Genomic DNA, 22,519 nt, shown 5'->3' on the forward strand with positions numbered 1-22,519 from the left:
CACGCATAACCCACAACTCCCCCCACCCACCCACCCACACACCCACACACACACACACACACACACACACACACACACACACGCACGGCACATAGCACCCATCAACCCCCCCCCCCGAAACAGAGCAATGCACTCCGGGCTCCCAGCCAAGAGATCTCCCTTTCATGACAACCTTCACCCACCTCCACAACTAGGCAGTTACTCAAGAGGAAGAATCACCTAAACGACACTGATGAAACAGAGCGCCACACAGCTAAGCAGAGAAAGTTCGGGAGCCCCGGAGGGGGGGGGGTGGAAGCGCTCCTCATCCTGAGTGACATTACAAAACAGCCAGACATGAACAAGGGGCCCTCCTGGGGGACGTGTCCTGGCAGAGGCTTCTGTAAGAGGGTCACTACCACACACAGCCATCAGCCACCCCGCTTTACTTTCCATCCACTCGGAACATCCGCCTGCCCTCCCACCCCAGCAGCGGCGAGCGAGGGCCGGTGGGACGAGACCTCCTCGTGCAACTCTGCAGCGTATGGCACACAAAACAGGTATATCGCGGGCAAAAGATGCACAATCTATTATCTCCAGTCTGTGAGCATCATTAATGCATGGATTTTTTTTCCCATTAAAGTACACTTTTCCCTGTTAGACGCTGTTTACTGTGACGCGCGCTGTGGATTTACACAACCGGGATTTGTGTCAGGCCTGAACGAGGCGGCTAAGCGAGCTATAGTCTTGCAAACGAAAAGGCAGGTAAACTGCGTTTAGGTGTGTTTACCCTCCGCTTCGCCGCTAATCTTGATTAAATCCTTTAATCCGGAAAAGCATCTTCAAATCCTGCTCCTCTCAGAAACAAATGGGGGGAAAAAAGAGAGAGAAAAAAAAGAAACCTGCCAATTGGTGACTTTCAAAGGTTTTCTGCGCGAGCTCCCTTTCCTTCTTCCCGGTTCGGAGAGACGGAGCATCGTTCAGCCTCCCAGCTGCGCGACGCTCGTCGCGTTATTGATTCGTTTGTTGTTTTATTAATTTCATAGAAGAAGTGCAACTATCTATTAAATTATATTTGTTTTGGTTTTTTGATCCCCCCCCTCCTCCTCTCCCTTCTTTTCTCTCCAAATGTACCCATCCAATTACCCCCACGCTGCCCCACCCCCCTCCGCCGATCCGGGGAGGGCTGCAGACCACCACATGCCTCCTCCCATACATGTGGAGTCGCCAGCCGCTTCTTTTCACCTGACAGTGAGGAGTTTCACCGGGGGGGGGGGGCGTAGCACGTGGGAGGATCACGCTATCCCCCCCAGTTCCCCCCTGAACAGACACCCCGACCGACCAGAGGAGGCACTAGTGCAGCGACCAGGACACATACCCACATCCGGCTTCCCACCCGCAGACACGGATAATTGTGTCTGTAGGGACGCCCGACGAAGCCGGAGGCAGCACGGGGATTCGAACCGACGATCCCCGTGCTGGTAGGCAACGGAATAGACCGCTACGCTACTCGGATGCCCCTTACTCATTTTAATAATATGCTGAAGTGATATGATATTGGAGCAGTCGGGGTATATATGTATATATATATATATGTATATATATATGTATATATGTATATGTATATATCTATAAGAGCATATTTGGAGGACACAACTGTATTTAAGATAACTGACGTTGTCCCACCGGCTGTTGTTTTCAGTTGTGTCAACAACAGAAACACATTCATAGACTGGGTGATGGCTTTGTCCTGCTGAGCGACTTGTTAGAGCAGGATCTCTTTTGCAGTGTGGCCTTTAAAATTCAGGCCAGCCGCATGAAAGCCTCGGGTCGGCCCTCACGGCCGAGGGGGGATCGGAGGGACTTTATGAAAGCTTCATATTCAATACGCTGCGGGCTCAGGGGACACCTCGAGCCCGGGGGAAGACAACGACTCGAGAGCAAGATGTGGGACAGACAACAACACTCACCAACTTAGCGAACGTGAGAGGAGGCAGGCGGGATGCCCGGTGAGGGGAGGTGAAGGGCAGCGTCCCAGCAGGGGGACCCTTGCAGAACATATATGCACGCACCCATCTGCAAATCGCTGCTCATCAAATATACATAACGACTCTTCTTCATTTGTTTTTCGGTCTCTCGGAACACATGAAACCCCGTTGGAGCAAAGCAGAGTTATCTCACCCGGTTGGCATTTTATTTACCCGAGGAAAGACGGATAAACAAGGAAATGAAGATTTCAAGACACAAATACCAGACAAGATGACTTGTTAGGATGGACGTGCGGCGCGGGGCGGCAGATTAGGGCTGCTTCTGACTCGCGATAAATCTGGGTGACTAATAGCCATACGTTTAAATGCATTATCCCTGCCACTCACAACGCTTCTCTCTCCCTCTCGCTCTCCCTCCCTCCCTCTCTCTCTCTCTCTCCCCCCCCCCTCTCTCTCTGCAAATGCATGCAGTCTGCAAACTGCACCTTAGAATTTAGTGCTTGCCAAACTTTAAGATCACAACAATGAACATGCAAAGACTTCTCACAGCAGAAAAATATCAATATGTCGTCTGGGCGGCACGGTGGAGCAGTGGGTAGCGCGGTAGCCTCACAGCAAGAAGGTGCTGGGTTCGAGCCCCGAGGTAGTGCAACCTTGAGGGTCGTTTTCTGTGTGGAGTTTGCATGTTCTCTGCGTGGGTGTGCTCCGATTAGCGAATATTTTTTCCCTAGGATAAATCCGGAAAGTTCCCGCCCTCAGGAGCTAGGATTGGCCAGATCGTCCTGTCAGTCAAGGCCGATGCGAGAGCGCAACAACCCTAACCCTAACCCTAGCCACGTTTGCTAGCTAACTGCTGACCATTAGCCACGTTTGTTTTGCAACCAAGCTAACTGTGCCTACTTAGCTGTGTGTGTACAGTAAGCGGATATTTTTTTTCCTAGGATGAATCCAGAAAGTTGACTGACAGGCAGATCTGGCCAATCCTAGCACCTGAGGGCGGGCACTTTCCTTCCGGATTCATCCTAGGAAAAAAATACCGGCCTCCGGTTTCCTCCCACAGCCCAAAGACATGTAGGTCACAGGTGGATCGGCCATACTAAATTGTCCCTAGATGTGAATGTGTGTGTGGGCCCTGTGATGGCCTGGTGGCCTGTCCAGGGTGTCTCCATGCCTGCCGCCCAATGACTGCTGGGATAGGCTCCAGCATCCCCGCGACCCTGAGAGCAGGATAAGCGGTTTGGATAATGGATGGATGGATGGATGGATGGATGTATGTCTGGGAGATGGCTCATTTAAAGTTTACAAATATCTTTGAAACTAGTTGATTTGCTTAAAACAATAATAAAAAAAAAAGAGCCAAAACTGAATTTCTGTCTCGTCATCCAAGACGATGCAGACCTCCGCTGGCTATGAGAGCAACAATATGGTGGTGGGTATGAAGCGAGGTGCAGAATTGACACTTGGGGATGTTCTCGGCAGGCTCGTTAAGATTTCTCTGATGAGGTGGTTAAGTCGACTGAAAACCATAGATAATTTCCCACACTATAATTTCAGAGAGGGACAAAAGTTCAAGGTATTATATTTAAATGAAATGAAGATATAAGCTGGATGAAGGACCACGAGACAGCGAGCGGTAACTGTAATATGTCTGGGACACGTTCAGGTAATTACAAGGAACTTTTCCTCCGCAACACCTCCTCTAACAATTATTCTAAGATGGAAATTAGACTGCGCGCGCTATTGGGCGCATTCAGGCATTACCTAAATCACAGTAAATTGTGTTTTAAGGCATCAGGTAGCTGCAATTGAAAAGGAAAAAAAAAAAAAAAACAAACAAACAAACATAAAACTCCTAAGCAAATTTCAATTCATTAGCAATGAATTCATGACTCACAAGCAAATTGGGCTCCTTAAGTCTCCTCACACCGAGACTGATTCAGGAATGCTCATCAAACCGAGAAAAAGTACTCGAATCAATTTCCAAAGAGATAACAAGGCTGCACGGGTCTAGCTGCACAAATTATGAGGAACAACCGGATGCTGCCAAACACAATACAGCCTGACCCTCCCAGGGGTGCTGAGGCATATATATATATATATATATATAAAACATTAAAAACAAGACACAAATACACGTTTCTGCATAATGCATGGGCTCTGCAAAGTACGTATGCGTGTATACACAAGGGGGGCTGCATGCACTGTTCTGTCCATGCAGCCATTCATCTGTATTTGGAGCAAGGCCGCTGCAGGAACCGTTTGTCTGACTCCCACGCAGGCCCTTTCTAATGACCACGGAGGTCATCTCCAGACGTAACCTACATGTGTCCCTCAACGCTGACGAGCTGTCAGTCCGTGTCGGATGCTCCCTCTGTGGCATGCTCAGATACAGCCGGGCCAGACGTGAGCGGGTCTGCAACATCTAGTGGGGGGGGGGGGGGCCTTTACGGAAACTCACACAGCTATTCCCAAAAGAGCGAAAACCAAGGAAGAATTTCATCGGCAACAACAAGGCGGCCTCCGAATTCGAGAAAAAGGCCGTTTCCGGGATTTACTGTTCTAGTCTCTGAGTCATTCGCAATTAAATATTAGTGTCACAGTGTGCTTTTCTTTTGACATTTCAATGCCTAAGAGGGTTTTTTATGTCAATTTGGCTGCCTATTTATAGCCGATTACACTGCATGGACCTACCGAGGAGAGGAGAATGGATGAGGATACTTAACAGCTCTTTTGTATGGCTTCCTCCTGGCTGTGTGGTGCAGCTCCGAGTCCCTCCTCTCAGCACCAGAGACGGATTGATAGATAACACTACTCAAGCAAAAGATTTGCCCCCTACCGACATTCAGCACGCCTGAACAATACATGTGTTCTCCCACTGACATTAAGTATTATGATAATGTAGTGCTCAGCGAAATGATGGATGTTAACAGCATGACCTGGCTGCATCGCTCAGCCGTAGTGCACGGAGGCCGCCAATAGTGTCAAGTCATCCCGCTCCCTCCCGTGGACGGCTCCCGGATGACACCCAAACTATCAAACCGCCATTAAAGTCAGCGGCGTCTGACAACTTGGAGACGGTATTATCCTCAGTTAAACAAAATCCAAGGAACAAAGATATCCCCACGCAAAAACCTCAGCATAGTTACACCGGCCCGTTAGAATAACGATGAAAAGAAATACCCAGAAAACTGTAAACTGTGAAATTCACGCAGTTAACTCAGAAATATTTAGCAATCCACTGCACAAGTAAGAATGTATTACATGCTCACCCGGATAGCAAAGAGTCTTTGGCCCGAATACGGCCCACGTCCGCAGTTATCTTACAGCCCACGTTTGGCCTTGAGTGACGGCGTGCAGGGTGAGTGTGGCTGCCTCAACTCAGCCACACTTGGGCCACATCTGGCCCACATAGTATGTGCCGTAACCCAATTCAAGCCTGAATCACTACATTTGGGCCAAGTCTGGCCCACACAACACTTGCCATAACTCAAGTCAGGCCTGGCCTATGACATTTGGGCCACATCTGGCCCACATCTGGCCCACATAGTATGTGCCGTAACCCAATTCAAGCTTGAATCACTACATTTGGGCCAGGTCTGGCCCACACAACACTTGCCATAACTCAAGTCAGGCCCGGCCTATGACATTTGGGCCACGTCAGGCCCACATCTGGCCCACATAGTATGTGCTGTAACCCAATTCAAGCCTGGTTCATTACATTTGGGCCACGTCTGGCCCACACAAAAGTTGCCAGTGCCGTAACTGAGCCGTGAGTACCAGAAGTGCCCCCAGATTAGGCCCAAATGTGTCTGCTTTCTGGGTAACATCTGCTGTATTTATTTATTTAGTGGATTTTCCCCCCCCTTTTCTCCCCAGTTGTGTCCGGCCAACTGCCCCACTCTTCCAAGCCGTCCCGGTCACTGCTCCACCCCCTCTGCCAATCCTGAGAGGGCTGCAGACTACCACATGCGTCCTCCATACATGTGGAGTCGCCAGCCGCTTCTTTTCAGGGGGACGTAGTGCGTGGGAAGATCATGCTATTGCCCCCAGTCCCCCCCCCGAAAGGCACCCCGGCCAACCAGAGGAGGCGCTACTGCAGCGACCAGGAGACATAACCCATATCCCGCTTCCCACCCATACACACGGCCAAATGTGTTTGTAGGGACGCCCGACCAAGCCGGGGGTAACACGGGTATTCGAACCGCCGATCCCCATGTTGGTAGGCAACGGTATAGACTGCCACGCCCCCCGGACGCCCCCATCTGCTCACATGTGATGCATCACAATCCTCATGCATTAGTCCTGACCAACGTGCTGTGTTTTGGTCTGCCCTTTAAAGGCCTTGTCGGGGTGCCAGGGCGGAGGGTGCGGGACGGGCGGTGCTGCGATGCACCCAGCAGGTACGGCTGAGTAACTAGCATCATCAACCACGTAAGTAATCTCCCGCTAACAGATACAATCTCTCTGAAACTCAAGCTATCTACAGCATTTCATAACAGCGGGCTGTCTGAATTTATGGCGCTGCCGCGTTGAATCTTTATGAACTTTGTGTTGTTAGTATCAGGGAGTCAAACTGATTAAACTCTCCCACATTCCTCCTTTCCCTCTCTGCGGTGAAAAGTGTGTGTGTGTGTGTGTGTGTGTGTGTGTGTGTGTGTGTGTGTGTGTGTGTGTGTGTGTGTGTGTGTGTGTGTGTGTGTGTGTGTGTGTGTGTGTTGGTTATGATAAAAGGTTGATTGAACGTGTGATAATGGTAACGCATTTAACACCTCCTGGGCTGCTGACATAAATGGCTTCCTGCCGCTGTCCGTGGACGCATTAGGAAATGTAGTGAGTCTGAGAGGGAACACAGCGTCTCACAGGAAGCACAGCGCCCACCGTGACCGGATGTGTGTCAGCACCCTAGGAGGTGGTTAGCAGGTTAGCAGCCTGATAGGCAAGTCAGGTGCCACCGACCAAACAGTCACACAGCTCCCCTATCAAGCCCGTACAGATCAACACTGAGAGTTTGCACGACATGAAATGCGTGCTTCACTGCTGAGCCTACATGCACTGAAAAAGTACCTGATTTTTATTTCCGCTTTTATTTGATTCCAACAAACGCTGCAGGTTGGACTCAGGTAGGGCTCGGGACCTGTGTTTTATTGGCTAAACACTGGGCCGCATGTGTTGTTGTTTTTGATAGAGTCACGTAGGCGCTGACAGCGGCAGCTGCATCGAAGTTTGACTTGGGCTTTCACTTCCCGTGCACACGATGAGCGCGAGCTTTTCCGAGGGTGTGCAAAGTGCGCATGTGGCGCAACATGCTGCAGGCTACAGGCGCTAAACTGACGAGCTGGTTTACTGCCGTGTTACCTCCGGCTTGGTCGGCCGTGTCTGCGAGTGGGAAGCCGATATGTGTCCTGGCCGCTGCACTAGCGCCTCCTCTGGTTGGTCAGGGTGCTTGTTCAGGGGGGGGAGGAGCATAATCCTTCCACGCGCTACGTCCCACTGGCGAAACTCCTCACTGTCAGGTGAAAAGTAGCGGCTGGTGACGCCACGTGTATTGGAGGAGGCATGTGGTGGTCTGCAGTCCTCCGGATCGGCAGAGGGGGTGGAGCAGCGAGCGGGACGGCTCGGAAGAGTGGGGTAATTGATCAAGTACAATTGGGGAGGAAAAACGGGGGAAAGAATCCAGAAAAAAAAAGTCAACATGTCACGTGAGCTAGTGAACTATCAGTTGAATGAAAATCCAAAAGGGCGAGGCTACCCTTTCTCTGATCCCTCTTTTCTGAAGGAGAGGATTAATAATCACGCATCCTCTCTTTCACGGCAATGCGAGGTTTCACATTCAAACAGCTGCACACACTCCCACCTGGAAGCTGCCGGGCACCACAGGTTGGAGACCTCCATCTGCACATGACAATGTTGTAGTGTTACTCTGCACTAATACTACAGTACAGATACGTGGATTTGCTGCAGAACTTTACATTGAGGGTCAGCCCCCCCCTTTTTTTTTCTTCGTCTCCTCCTCCTCCTCCTCCTCCGAATTGTTCTTGGCCAATTATCCCACTCTTCCGAGCCGTCCTGGTCGCTGCTCCACCCCCTCTACCGATGCGGGGACGGCTGCAGACTACATGCCTCCTCCGATACCAGCCCCTTCTTTTCACCTGACAGTGACGAGTTTCACCAAGGGGACGTAGCGCGTGGGAGGATCACGCTGTTCACCCCAGTTACTACCCCCCCCGAACAGGCTCCCCGACCGGCCAGAGGAGGCGCTAGTGCAGCGACCAGGACACATACCCACATCCGACTTCTCGCCCACAGACACGGCTAATTGTGTCTGTAGGGACGCCCGACCAAGCCGGAGGTAACACGGGGATTCGAACCAGCGATCCTCGTGTTGGCAGGCAATGGAATCGACCGCTACGCTACCCGGACGCCCTACATCGAGGGTAGCCTTGAGCCACGCCCCCGCTGGGAGATGACCCAACACATTTCCAGCGTTAAAACAGAAACACCGACCACTTTGCACCTGTGTATGTTTGCATGTGTGAGCAGGTGGGTCCAGTAGAAGCTAATGGCACGCAGGGCTAAAGCAACCGGTCCCAGATCTCCTGCAGCATCTAACGTTCAGAGTCATCTTGGCTTTACATGGATGGTTGACCAGGAAAGTGGATTCATTCGCCTAATGTCTGTGGCGGCTACACATCTTTTCGGAGTTCATAGCTATAGTTTTATCTCTCTGGGAAATATTCTAAAAAATAAATAAATACAGATTTTACACATGGCACATCGTTTAGACTCAATCAACTAGTCACCGACTAAACTGGCATATTCCATATAGTAAAGATAACATAATCAGCAAAACTAGGTTAATTGCTGCAGTTTTTAAATCATAAATTGGAGAAACAAGCAGTGATGCATTAATGCAGATTAAATGTTCAGCATTTGCATTATCCAATTGATCTGCCAATCGGGGAGCTTTGACAGTTTTAGAAATGTTATTAAGATGGAAAAAAACAGACATCATGCACTGTCAATAATGCATGTCTGTGACTGCATAGAAGGGAGCCGTGTCTCAAATGATTTTCACATCGATGCGTGGAAAAACACAGGTCTGTGGTCGGATGATGTGAACTATGTACCCCCCCCCCCCCACCCACCCCAATTATATCATCTCCTGCAACATTTTCTGTCATGCTTTTATCAGTTATATAATGAAATGCATGTAATCTAATGAGAGTTAACAAGCTCTTTTGATGTTTCAGTGAACTTTTAATTCTTCCATTAAAGAAGTATACCTGTAAAGTCGTGATGTGGACCACTTCCACTCATCCCGAGCAGGCCGACTCTCAGCTGTGTTATTCTGCTCCCAAAGTAGGACTATGATAGTGCACTGTAAACTCTAAAAGTTACGTTTACTTAAAAACATGTTTAGGAACCAGATTACACTTGGGAAAACTAAGTAAACGAACTTAATTGTGTCAAGTTATGTGATATTTTTTTTTCAAGTAAACTTAACTTTTAGAGTTTTCGGTAACACGTTATAACGGCACGCTTTGAAGCATTAATTAAGTAATAGTAGCTACTGAATTTGTTAATTGTAAAGCATTTGTAAAGTATTTGTAAAGTATCTGTAAAGCATTTGTAAAGCATTTTTAAAGTATTTGTAAAGCATTTGTAAAGCGTTTGTAAAGTATTTGTAAAGCATTTGTAAAGCATTTTAAAGCATTTGGAAAGTATTTGTAAAGCATTTGTAAAGCGGTTGTTAAGTATTTGTAAAGTATTTGTAAAGCATTTGTAAAGCATTTGTAAAGTATTTATACGCATTTGTAAAGTATTTAGAAAGCATTTGGAAAGCATTTGTAAAGCATTTTAAAGCATTTGTAAAGCACCTTTAAAGTATTTGTAAAGCATTTGTAAAGCGGTTGTAAAGTATTTGTAAAGTATTTGGAAAGCATTTGGAAAGCATTTGGAAAGCATTTGGAAAGCATTTGTAAAGTATTTATAAAGCATTTGTAAAGCACTTGTAAAGTATTTGGAAAGCATTTGGAAAGCATTTGTAAAGTATTTGTAAAGTATTTATAAAGCATTTGGAAAGCATTTGGAAAGTATTTATAAAGCATTTGGAAAGCATTTGGAAAGTATTTGGAAAGCATTTGGAAAGCATTTGGAAAGTATTTGGAAAACATCTGGAAAGCATTTGTAAAGTATTGGTAAAGCATTTGTAAAGCAAGACATGCACCAATAGTTGGTGGGTGTGTTAATAGATGTTTTATATATACTTATTAATACTGCAATGCATGCTTAATTCAGGTAGTTACTAGTTGTTAGTTAAGTATTTTGCATGGCCTCTTGTACGACCGCATTTGTAAAGCAAGACATGCACCAGTGGTTACATGTATAACTGCATGCACAAATGTGCATGTAAATAGGTTGCAAATCGTGTACTTACACTTTCTAAAAGCTCTCCACCACCCTCCACAAACAGCCCGGCTGAATACAAACTATACACTCAACTTCTCTTTCATTAGAGAGAGCTCTTCCCTTTTCTTAGTCCTTCAACTCCTTTGCCCCGGTCTACGAGTCTTACATGTCAATCCAGAGAGGAGCCTACACACAGTTTGTATATTTCACAGGTGAGTGGCCAATGAGAAAAACTCATCCATATAATGCGTCGGCGAAATCTTATTAAAAGTGCACGCCTGCGCTCCAAAAGTGACTTTGAATGTCACATGGGATGAGGTGGGCATAATGCATACATCAGGCCGGCCTTGGCGGATGATGATTTGAATGAGCCCAGTGTCTGGCTTTGGAACAGGATTATCCCCCGCGAGGCAAACAGTCCCCCCAGAGTGTTGACATTCAGACGTGGTCGAGGACAGGCGTAAACAGCGCGAGCATCAGAAATATTGTTTTAATCGATCATCATCCTCCTCCAAAGAGAAACGTGTGCGACAGAGAGCGGGTCCGGGTGCGGCGCCCACTGACTTGATACCGCGGCTTACGGGACAGGTGGCGCACGGAGACCTTCGGGGGGGGGGCTGCACACGCGCGGGCGGGCGCGCGGGCGGGGAAAACTTGGCTTGACGTTGGACCGGGGCCTCGACTCATTCCGGTCTCACACTTCACGCGTCGACCGCTACATCAAAATGTGTAGCATGTAAACTTCCTCCCCCAATTAGAGACCGCGCGTGATTTTAACTGATAACGAGGCTAGGCGTCATTAACTGCTGGGCCCAGTCCACGTACCTTATACGAGCTGCACGTCTTGCCAGACTTGCTGGGACGGTAGCCAAATATTTAATTCTATACTATTAAATGTTGTGTACGCGCGTGTGCGCGCGCGCGCGTGTATGATTATCTAAATGATGAGATAAGAAACTCGACATAAAGCAGTATTGATAAAGAAAAAACCAACTATAACGCCATCCCCGTTATTAGTATAGAGTCCCGTTAATCCCATTCTCTCTTATTTCCCCATGTCTTCATGCAGAGGGGGAATGGGAGTAATGCATCGCAGATCATAAAGAGACGTGAGGTGGCTTTTGCTCAGACAGTAACAGGATCTGACGCGTTACTTCATCTCGTCTTAAGGATGCAATTAAACACCACCTCGCAGCTCCTCTCCCCACTACGCCGAGCAGCAACCGCGTCGACGGGCTCGCGCTTAAACGGGATAAACTTTAACGGCATGTTATCGGCTCCGTGTTGTATGTGGCCTGTCAGCTAATTACCAACTCAATCCTGATCCCGGTGCGGTGCGGGGCGAGCAGAAGCGGCACGAGGACGCATGCTGGGTCTCAGCCCGTCATGATCCCACACCGAGATTGCCCTGTAGGGTGAAGCCTGCCTCCGGAGCGGCAAGCATGTTGAGGGTGAAAGAGTTGTTTTGCACGGGCGACGACGTCCTAAAAGTACACCGCGAGCCCCCCTCAAAGGTCACGGCAGCACGATGGCATGAGCTTAAAAACTCGTGGTCATTGCCTCAACATTGATTGGCATGAGCATCTCTGATGCAACCATTTTTTTTTTATGTGATCGTCTAAATTCGCTCCGTCGTTGCGGTGAGGACTTGTGATAGCGTCAGATGTTATTTTACATATTTAAAAATCTGCTGCTGCAGAAATGTGGACCATCGAGTGCTGCCTTTGTGAGGCAACGTCGACACACACACACACACACACGCACGCACTCACGCACACGCGTGCGCACGCACGGCTCGCCTGTCCCGCCCCCTTAACGGGATGTTTGGCACATGATAGTCCATGTAAACACACAAAGGCATTTTCGGCAGCACTATTCACGTGGAGGGGCTTGACAGGTTGACAATTAACCCTGCACTCATAAGTCACATCCACAGCCACGTGTGATGTCGTATGTGTGTGTGCATTTGTGTATGTATACGCGTGTGTGTGTGTGCGTGCGCGCGCGCGCGTGTAAAATCGCGAAAGCTCCGCCACGAAGGGACTCCTACTTATCCCAAACATCTGCAAATACATACAGTTCTCATGCTTGCCATCATCCTCAAACTACGAGGGCATGCTTTTCAGAGAGGAAGGAAGGGCTAAAGACAACAAACAAAAAAAAAACCGACCTTTATGCATTCCCGTAAACCTGTCTTTCAGTACAGTGAGTTCGTATATCTTCCCGAATTCCTCAAACAGGGGTTTCAGGTCTTTCTCCTCCAGGTTTCTGGGGATCTGCCCAATGAAAAGCTTGATGGCGTCGTGGTCCTTCATTGGAATGGTATTCTGGCCGATGGTAAGCCCGTTCATCCTGCCGGCGCTGTTCGTGGTGCTGAATCCATTCTCTTGCTGCACTCCGTTTGCAGTGACTGTAGCCATCTTTCCTCAATGGACCGGCGGGGCAGCTCTCTCTCTCTCTCTCTCTCTCTCTCTCTCTCTCTCTCTCTCTCTCTCTCTCTCTCTCTCTCTCTCTCTCTCTCTCTCTCTCTCTCTCTCTCTCTCTCTCTCTCTCTCTCGCTCTCGCTCTCGCTCGCTCGCTCTCTCTCTCTCCTTTTCCCTCTATGTAGTCAACGGCACAGTTTCACAGTGTACACTCCCCCTTCCCTCCTTTATATCTTCTTCTTCCTCTTCTTCTGCTTCTTCCTCTTCTTCTTCTTCTTCTCTCCCCGCTCCTCGTCTTCTCCCCGCACTGTTTCCCCTCTCTCGCTTTCTCCTCTTTCACCCCCTTCGCCTGAGCTCAGCCTTTATGTTTTATTCTTTATGTGTAATTTCCATTCTTCTGTCCGCTGTCAGCGTGTTTCTCTCCCCGTGTCAGCTGCCACTCTGCTCGTGACGTCAGCTCGTAGGCTTCTGACTATAGAGCCCCCTTCCTCATTTGCATAACGAGCCCCGTCCAACCAATGGGAGAGCGGGATGGCCGACGGCCCACAGGGCGGAGTGGGAATCCAAACATTTGTGTAGAGGGAAAGCTCAGGACATTTAAACCGGGGCAAAGACAGCAATCTGCCTGCCCCGGATGCGGCTGCTTTCCATGTCTAGTGTGTGTGTGTGTGTATGTGTGTGTGTGTGTGGATCTACACCACTTGATGTTGATCTGGATTCTGGATATAGGAACGTTAGGAGAGTTATACCACGTGATGGGTTTCGGTAGATGCTGCATTTCTGTGGTGTAAGGTTATTTTAAGTATGCATCCAAGCATCCAACACCTGCCAAATGCAGGCTAGAGGACCCCTCCTGCAAACGTGTCTCGCTGACTAAAGCCTTGAGTTACTCGTGCCCCATGCATCATTGTAACCAAATGCTAATGAAGTGGGCTGAAACCACGTGCTGTCCATTTTGTAACAGTTGGCGTCACCTTGATCCAGCGGAGCAGTTCGGCGTCACGTGCAGCCCGCATGGCCGGTGAGCCTGTCGCCTATGGCCGCCTGTACTTACACATGTGCACTGAGACGCGTGGGTGTGTATAGCTCGTATGCGCATATCCTGCATATATCGGTGCGTGTCTGTATATGTGTGCATGTTTGTGTACATATATGCACTTGGCACCAGCTGTGTGACTACTGAGCGGTTCCGGTTGTACCAAACAGAGCCCCTTTGTTTCCATGCATGTTCAACTGATGGGTTTGTTTGTCTTGTTTTCTGTTTTTCCCCCTCAGATTTGCTTGGGGGGGGGGGGAAGTTGTGTTTTTTGTGTGTGTGTGTATATTTTCAAGAAAAAAAAAAACAACCCTATAAAAGAAGTTTAAAAAAGAAAAAGGAATCAGGTGCAGGCCAGGTGTTGCAGATTGAATCGAGCCTGGGCTGCAGATGTACTATGTTGCGCTTAGTCTACTACAACCCTACCTAGACCGCAAGTCAAAAAGCGGAAATGTACTTTCCCTATTTGACCACCGAGGACTGACCCCCCCCCTCTCTCATTCTGTGTGTATGTGTGTGTGTGTGGGGGGGGGAGAGGGGGGGTAACGTTAGCATTCCGCGCCGCCTTTGCCGCTGTCCGTGGTCCTGAATCGACGCCGCCACTGAGAGACCGTGAAATAAATTGTCGGAGCTTCAGTTTTAACCGCACATGTTCGCACTGCAAATGCTTCACCCTGTCGATCCACACCGGCAGCTTCAAACCCCCTTTGCCCTCTCTCCCCCCCTCTCTCTCTCAGAGAGAGACGTACTCACCATTGTGCTCCGAGGGATGATATAGTTTGTTTTATCGACTTTTACTGTCCGTCTTGCATGACGTACTGCAGTTTTTACACAGGGAAAACTCCGGTCGGTACTGCTGGGGAACACACACGCCATCAAAACAACGGACAGCCCGGTTCGGCCCCCCGCTAGGTGTGGCATTATGGGCACGGGGATGTTCGCGTGTTCATGGTATGGCTCATGGTATGTGGAGGTGTGCATTGATGAAGCTGCTAATATACAGGCAACAGGCTGCCAGCGGGAGAGGCGAGGCTGTCCTTCAACCGGAAGGTCAAAGTTCAAGGCCCAGTGGTAGTAAGCGTTCACCCTGCTGATGTGTCCTCCTCTGGCCTGTCTGCTGCCCCCCCCCCCCCTCCATGATGGCTGTTGTGCAGTTTTACCTTCTGGTTGCATATGAGCCGCTGGTCAGCATTAAGCGAGGATTAGCTGGCTGGTCGAGACGTTGTATTTCATAATTGACAGCTGCTCCGGAGATTTGATCAGATCTCGGTTTGGCGGAATACTATTGATATAACAGTTTCAAATATCAAACAGGCGGGATCTGTTGCACACAACGCAATTAGTATGCCAGCATGTTAAGATGCTAACAAGGAAGGGTTGGAGTTATTCGGTATGCACTACTGTGATGGGGAAGTTGCGCCTTGAATCGTCAGCATGTTGCAACTCCTTCCTAATAAATGCTCTAGAAAAAGTTTGTTAAAAAAATTTTGTGAACATTATTTGCACCAAATGTAGAACCGCAAAGCCTTCCTGCGTAATGTTGTTTATTCTGCACTGAGTAGCACCGAACTCAGCCGGAAATCAGAGGCAGCACTGCTGGTCCATGGTGTCTAGAGGAACACATACAGACCAGGGCGTCTGCTATCTGCATGTGAGGGGGATAGCTGTGCAACTTCTAAAGCATAACTGATAAAGGAAATGGAAATATAAGCATCCTCAGTTGGTCAGAATTTGAAACTCTCCTCTTAGACATCTTAGCAATTTAACATTTTGCAGCACATCTACAATGAGAAACTTGGTCCATGCTCTGTGTAGAGGACCATACGTAACAGCCTACTACTACTACTGCTACTACTGCTACTACTACTACTACTACTACTACTACTACTACTACTACTACTACTACTTTCGGCTGTTCCCGTTAGGGGTCGCCACAGCGGCTCATCCGTTTCCATCTCTTCCTGTCCTCTGCATCTTCCTCTGTCACACCAGCCACCTGCATGTCTTCCCTCACCACATGCATAAACCTCCTCTTTGGCCTTCCTCTTCTCCTCTTCCCTGGCAGCTCCACATTCAGCATCCTTCTCCCAATATACCCAGCATCTCTCCTCCACACATGTCCAAGCCATCTCAATCTTGCCTCTCTTGCTCTGTCTCCAAACCGTCCAACCTGAGCTGCCCCCCTAATATACTCGTTCCTAATCCTGTCCTTCTTCATCACCTCCAATGAGAATCTTAGCCTCTTCAACTCTGCCACCTCCAGCTCCGCCTCCTGTCTTTTCATCAGTGCCACTGTCTCCAAACCATATAACATAGCTGGTCTCACAACCATCTTGTAAACCTCCCCTTTAACTCTCGCTGGTACCCTTCTGTCGCAAATCACTCCTGACACTCTTCTCCACCCACTCCACCCTGCCTGCACTCTCTTCTCCACCTCCCTCCTGCACTCCCCGTCACTTTGGACAGCTGACCCCAAGTATTTGAACTCACATAAGACCACACGTAAGAGTAAAAGCAGCAAACTAACAGGTGCTACTAACACACAAGCCTCCCAAACACTGATTGTCTTCGGCTCAGCTGGGCACTGGAGAGAGCTTGAAAGCTGCTTTGGATAAAAACGTCAGCAAAAATATGTAAATGTAACAATATACTGCATTGCAAAGTTGGAGAGCTGTTTTGGGGCGTAATAAATTTCAGAGCGCATAAATTCCTACCCAAATGTCTTCAAGTACTACGGTTGCACGTGTGTCCGGAGTGGCCGACCCCGGGAGGAAGTTGACCTTTAGTCCATACCGTGACAGTGCCTCGCTATACAGCCACACAGCCAATAAGGACCCCCCCCCCCTCCAATAGAGAAGTCATTACTGACGCTGGCTGTTGTCTGTTTTGCAGGCCTCTGTATGCATATGTTCACCTCTCGTGTTTATTAGAGTGAATCTTCTTTAGGGATCCGTTGCAGGCAACTCACAGTAACAGCTGGTGCTGCATAGCCTTTGAAAGTTATTTATCTATTTTCTATTTAATCATGTCTTTGTGGACCGTCTTTAAAAAAATATTTTTTAAAAAAAAAAAGAGCCTGCAGAGATTTTGCACCAAATGGGGTTTAAAAAGCACAACGGGATTCCCTTGTCAAATCCATCAGGGGCCGTTCATTTCCATAAAGCCATAGCTAATTCAGTTGCAGCGGCGCTTATTGGCTTTGTGATTTTTGTTTGGTTTCCCCAGTTTTTTTTTTTTTTTGCCCGCGTCTCTGCGGGGGGTGGGGGTAGTAGGGCCTGCGCAGCTGGGAAGACTTGGAAAGGGCCCGGGCAGAGAGAGAGAAACGCAGGTACTGCGTGATCTCTTCAATTATGCTAGTGTGTAAGCATCCTCTTTGTTCGAGCACAGGCAAGCGTATCAGAGAGGGTGACAGGGTTCTTCCTCTCGTCTCTGCCAAGCTCAGCACCTGCATGGCTGCACAGGGCACCGCCGCCTGCCTGCCGCTCGCTCCTCTTTCACACAAGAAGTGCAGTCAGAATAGTTCCCCAGCTGTGTTTGGGAGGCGCGTGTGAACTCTGCAGAAGAAGAGCGCGGAAGAAGAAAAGCTGTCCCTCCAGGATCTTTTTTGCACACCTAAAGACCCACTTAACTGAAACTTTTCCCCCTCCTCCTCCTCCTCTCCCATTATTGCTGGATGGAATTCCTGTTTTCCTGCTGGCAAGTGCCTCCCAGACCGCCGGGGCAAAACGATCCCTGCTAACCTCGATAGAACTGGAAGGAGAGTGGGGCTCCGGAGAAGGCAAATATGCCAGTGCAATATCTATCCCAGACTAGTCCCCCCCCCCCCCCAAAAAAAATGTTCACTTTATTCAACCACGTTTGCCTTCGTGGCACAATTTAATAGTCAATGCCATTGGTGTTTTACGACTCGCTTCACGCCATTCCTGAGGTGATCCGCTTCAACATCCCAGGCAAACTGTTATATATATGTATATATATATATATATAAAACAGCTACAAAAAAAATAAAATAAAGCGCCTTGAAAAAGCAAAATCAGTGACAGAAGTTATGCATTGTGTATAACAGCTTGGTGTCATGCACAATTCCTCTACACTGTGTGTTCATTATCCCATTAAGCGGGATATATGGAGAGGGCCAGGTGGAGCGCAGTCATGCATGAACATTTCTCACTGTCTGTTTTGTAGAGTGAGTCCAAAAGGAGCGAGTCGTCATTGATATTCATGGCACAACTGGTACGAGGTGTGACAGCCATTTGTGTGTGTGTGTGTGTGTGTGTGAGCATATATAGTAATACCAGAGCAGTATCAAACCTGATATACTGTTTCTGCTTCAGGAAGGGGCATTGTGCCCCCCCCCCCCCACATACACACACACAAGCCTTGCAGCATCGAGAGGCATTTTCCTCACAGGCAATCACATTTTTGTTAAAACTCAATATCCTCCAAATTCATTTAATTCTGCAAAGCACAGCAGCTGGATGTTGGTTGGTACAGTCTAGGTTTTGCTCATTTTAGTTTTGTTTTTGTTTTTAAAAGTTTTTTTTATTTTTTTTATTTTATGGAGTGTTCTTCTTTACAACTGACAGCGTTATTTCTGACTGTACTGTTGAACGACCGCAAGGCATCTGGCTGCATTGCAAAGTTCCTCTAAGAAGCTGAAGTGATGAATAAATGAGGGGAAAAAAAGAAATGAGAGGTCTTAGAAACCACATAAGTCATCCACTTCCTCATGCAAATGAATCTCATCCTTCTCTATTGCCTCTTCACCTGACTCCGTGGCGCCTTCAGGCAGGTTTTGTTTCAATTGCTAACGTATATATGTGTAAATGCGGGGTTTTTGCACTCTGTTAGATGTAATTGCAGAAGCTAATAGCTTCATACATCGTGCGAGCTCATTGCGGCTCCCTGGCATAAAGGGAATTCCCTTGAAATTAACTTGATGGGTATCCGTTAACAAGCACTGCAGTAGTATTGGGGAGGGGAAAAAAACTGGGACAGCAGATAGCCTTGGGGTTTGAGCATTGAGCATCTAATCTAGTATTTCTGATATATAAAAAAAGGAAATGTTCACGGGATTTGGAGTTAAATGGTGACTAGAGAGTGTTTGCATGTTGTTACGAGTCTCACTGATGTTCCCACTCCGATTGCTCAAGTGGATCCAGTCAAGTTGCGCAAAAGCCTGATGCTCAGGACCGACAAAGTGCTGCACAGTTCAGCAGTGTGAAAGTGAGCACGAGTGTGTGTGTCTGCTTGTGTGCATGCACACTTATAGTGGACAACTCGGACAACTTCTGTAAGTGTTCTGCATGATGGTATTCATGTGCCTAAACATAAACATAAACATGTGTGCGGGTCTCCACAGACAGTCTGTGCAGCTCGTGGGGGAGTCCACTTGTCGGTGTCTGATTAGCTGTTGTGTTTTGACTAAGTCTAGCTGCTCTGTTCCGTGGCGTTGTGCTAAACTCAGCAACGTCCTGTTTCCTTTCCCCCCTTTGTTTTGGTTTGAAGTGCGAGCATTAGAGGGTGAAAAGAGGAGCCGAGTTATGTAAGCCTCCTCCTGCCGGTACAGAGACTCTCCACCGCTAAGACTCCCGCAGTGCCTCCCCGGGGCCACGCATGGAAACTAGGTACCTCACGGCCCCATGCTCAACTACAGGGGATCTTGGAGCAGCAGTGGGCCCCAGAGACGTGGCATGCAGGCCCACCACTGTATGAAGACGCCCTGTCAGCCACTGTCCCAGCTATGGGCGAATAGCCCCACTGCCTTGTCATACGTCTGTTGAGACGCACAGAAAAGTGGTGTGCAAAAGGCAGGCCTTAAAAGACAGAAGACCCTGCAGCCTCCTGCAGCCAAGATGGGGGGGGGGCAGTTGTCCTGGGGCCACCCTTGCCACTGGGATTTACATCATCATGGTGAAGACAGTGCTACTGGAGATGGCATACCCCCTGCTGCATTTTAAAACCCTCCACACGCAGGTCTCCACCTCTGACCATGGTGAACAATACCTGGACCCTACACATGGTTGGAGTCTGACGGCGATGCAGCATCTGGCAATGGAAGCAGGTACGAATGGACCGGGAGCTCCTCGTCAAAAGATGCTCCCAGTCACCCTGCATGGCAGCAGCACAGGGCATTTGATCCCTAGCAAATGGGACAGAGTGGCAGCTGTTTTCAGCAGACCCCTGTGCGACTGATGAGCCCTATTTAGCTCACCCCGACCGGGAAAGGGCCTAGAAAATGTGGCCTAAAAATTGCCCATTCAATCACTCACCTGGATAGGTTACTGTGCCTATCGAGTCATTCCGCTAATGAGGTCAAAATAAAAACAATACAACGTAAAATTGGCAACATGGAATGTAAGCACCCTCCTGGGCTCGTATGGCCTCTCTGACAGACCTCATCAGAGAACAGCCCTGATTGCTGCTGAGCTGAGGCGCTACAAATCAACATTACTGCCCCGAGTGAGACCAGGCTCCTGGATGAGCGCTCGCTAACAGAAGAAGCCCCCCCCCCCCCCAGGTGGACAACATCTCCTGAGTAGTACTGGCCATCAAGAATATCCTTCTACCAAGTCTCACAGAAACCCCTGTTGGCATTAATTGAAAGGCTAATGACCCTCCACATCCCCCTGGCAAAGAAACGTCATGGCACACTTGTCAGTGCCTATGCACCAACTTTACAATCTGAGAATGGGGCCAACAAATGCTTTCATCAGGCACTGGATGAAGCTTTTTCCCTGGATCCCTAACAGTGACAAGATCCTCTTGCTTGGGGACTTCAAAGCTAGGGTGGAACAGAACAACAGGCTATGGCGTGGCTTACTAGGTAGGCATGGTATTGGCAAGGTGAATGCAAATGGCATGAGGCAACTTACGCTTTGCTCAGCATAACTTTACCATAACCAACAGCATCTTCCAGCAGAAGGCAAATTATATGACCTCATGGATGCACCCTCATTCTAAATATTGGCACATGATTGACTACATCACTGTGAGATGTAGTGACATCAAGGATATTCTCATCACTCATGCCATGAGAGGTGCAGAGTGCTGGACTGACCATCCTATGATTGTGGCCAAGCTCCATATGATAGTGTGCCCCCCCCCTTGTGACTGCAAAAGCCCAACAAAAAGTGGTTGAATTGCAACCCCCTGGGGGAACACATAAGCAATATGTGAGTTCTTATGGTTTCTAGTTGAGAAACTAAGGGAACTGGGACCTTGTTTGAGCTCAGAAAACACCATGGAACAACAATGGACCTACACTCACTGGCCACTTTATTAGGTACACCTTGCTAGTACCGGGTTGGACCCCCTTTTGCCTTCAGAACTGCCTTAATCGTTCGTGGCATAGATTCAACAAGGTACTGGCAACATTCCTCAGAGAGTTTGGTCCATATTGACATGATAGCATCACGCAGTTGCTGCAGATTTGTCGGCTGCACATCCATGATGCGAATCTCCCGGTCCACCACATCCCAAAGGTGCTCTATTGGATTGAGATCTGGTGACTGTGGAGACCATTTGAGTACAGTGAACTCATTGTCATGTTCAAGAAACCAGTCTGAGATGATTCGAGCTTTATGACATGGCACGTTATCCTGCTGGAAGTAGCCATCAGAGATGGGAACACTGTGGTCATAAAGCGATGGACATGGTCAGCAACAATACTCAGGTAGGCTGTGGCGTTGACACGATGCTCAGTTGGTACTAAGGGGCCCAAAGTGTGCCAAGAAAATATCCCCCACACCATTACACCGCCACCACCAGCCTGAACCGTTGATACAAGGCAGGATGGATCCATGCTTTCATGTTGTTGACGCCAAATTCTGACCCTACCATCCGAATGTCGCAGCAGAAATCGAGACTCATCAGACCAGGCAACGTTTTTCCAATCTTCTATTGTCCAATTTTGGTGAGCCTGTGCGAATTGTAGCCTCAGTTTCCTGTTCTTAGCTGACAGGAGTGGCACCCAGTGTGGTCTTCTGCTGCTGTAGCCCATCTGCCTCAAGGTTCGACGTGTTGTGCGTTCAGAGATGCTCTTCTGCATACCTCGGTTGTAATGAGTGGTTATTTGAGTTACTGTTGCCTTTCTATCAGCTCGAACCAGTCTGGCCATTCTCCTCTGACCTCTGGCATCAACAAGGCATTTTCGCCCACAGAACTGCCGCTCACTGGATATTTTCTCTTTTTCGGACCATTCTCTGTAAACCCTAGAGATGGTTGTGCGTGAAAATCCCAGTAGATCAGCAATTTCTGAAATACTCAGACCAGCCCGTCTGGCACCAACAACCATGCCACGTTCAAAGTCACTTAAATCACCTTTCTTCCCCATTCTGATGCTTGGTTTGAACTGCAGCAGATCGTCTTCACCATGTCTACATGCCTAAATGCATTGAGTTGCTGCCATGTGATTGGCTGATTAGAAATTTGCGTTAACGAGCAGTTGGACAGGTGTGCCTAATAAAGTGGCCGGTGAGTGTATATCAGCTCTGCACTCTACGAGGCAGCAGCCTAGTCCATCGGCCATAACAGCAGGAACCACAAAGACTGGTTTGACGACAACTTAGACACCATCTCTGACTTGCTTAAGGACATGCACAAAGCACACCGGGCAACTTTAGGCAATCCTCCATCCGCCAACAGCAGAGAGCATCGGCAGGTAGCTTGGAGGAAATTGCAAA

At 48.5% G+C, this 22,519-nt stretch overlaps 1 protein-coding gene across 1 annotated transcript in view; it reads right to left on the bottom strand.

Moving 5' to 3' along the window:
- celf6 (CUGBP Elav-like family member 6) overlaps window positions 1-12,796 on the bottom strand; it is a 232,116-nt gene extending 219,320 nt beyond the window's left edge. The window contains exon 1 of the mRNA XM_056279375.1: window positions 12,547-12,796. Coding sequence (XP_056135350.1) covers window positions 12,547-12,796 — 250 coding nt within the window. The remainder of the gene's footprint in view (window positions 1-12,546) is intronic.
- Between the last annotated feature and the right edge of the window lie 9,723 nt (window positions 12,797-22,519).

Source organism: Lampris incognitus, chromosome 4 (assembly GCF_029633865.1).
Source record: "Lampris incognitus isolate fLamInc1 chromosome 4, fLamInc1.hap2, whole genome shotgun sequence".
NCBI lineage: Eukaryota > Metazoa > Chordata > Actinopteri > Lampriformes > Lampridae > Lampris > Lampris incognitus.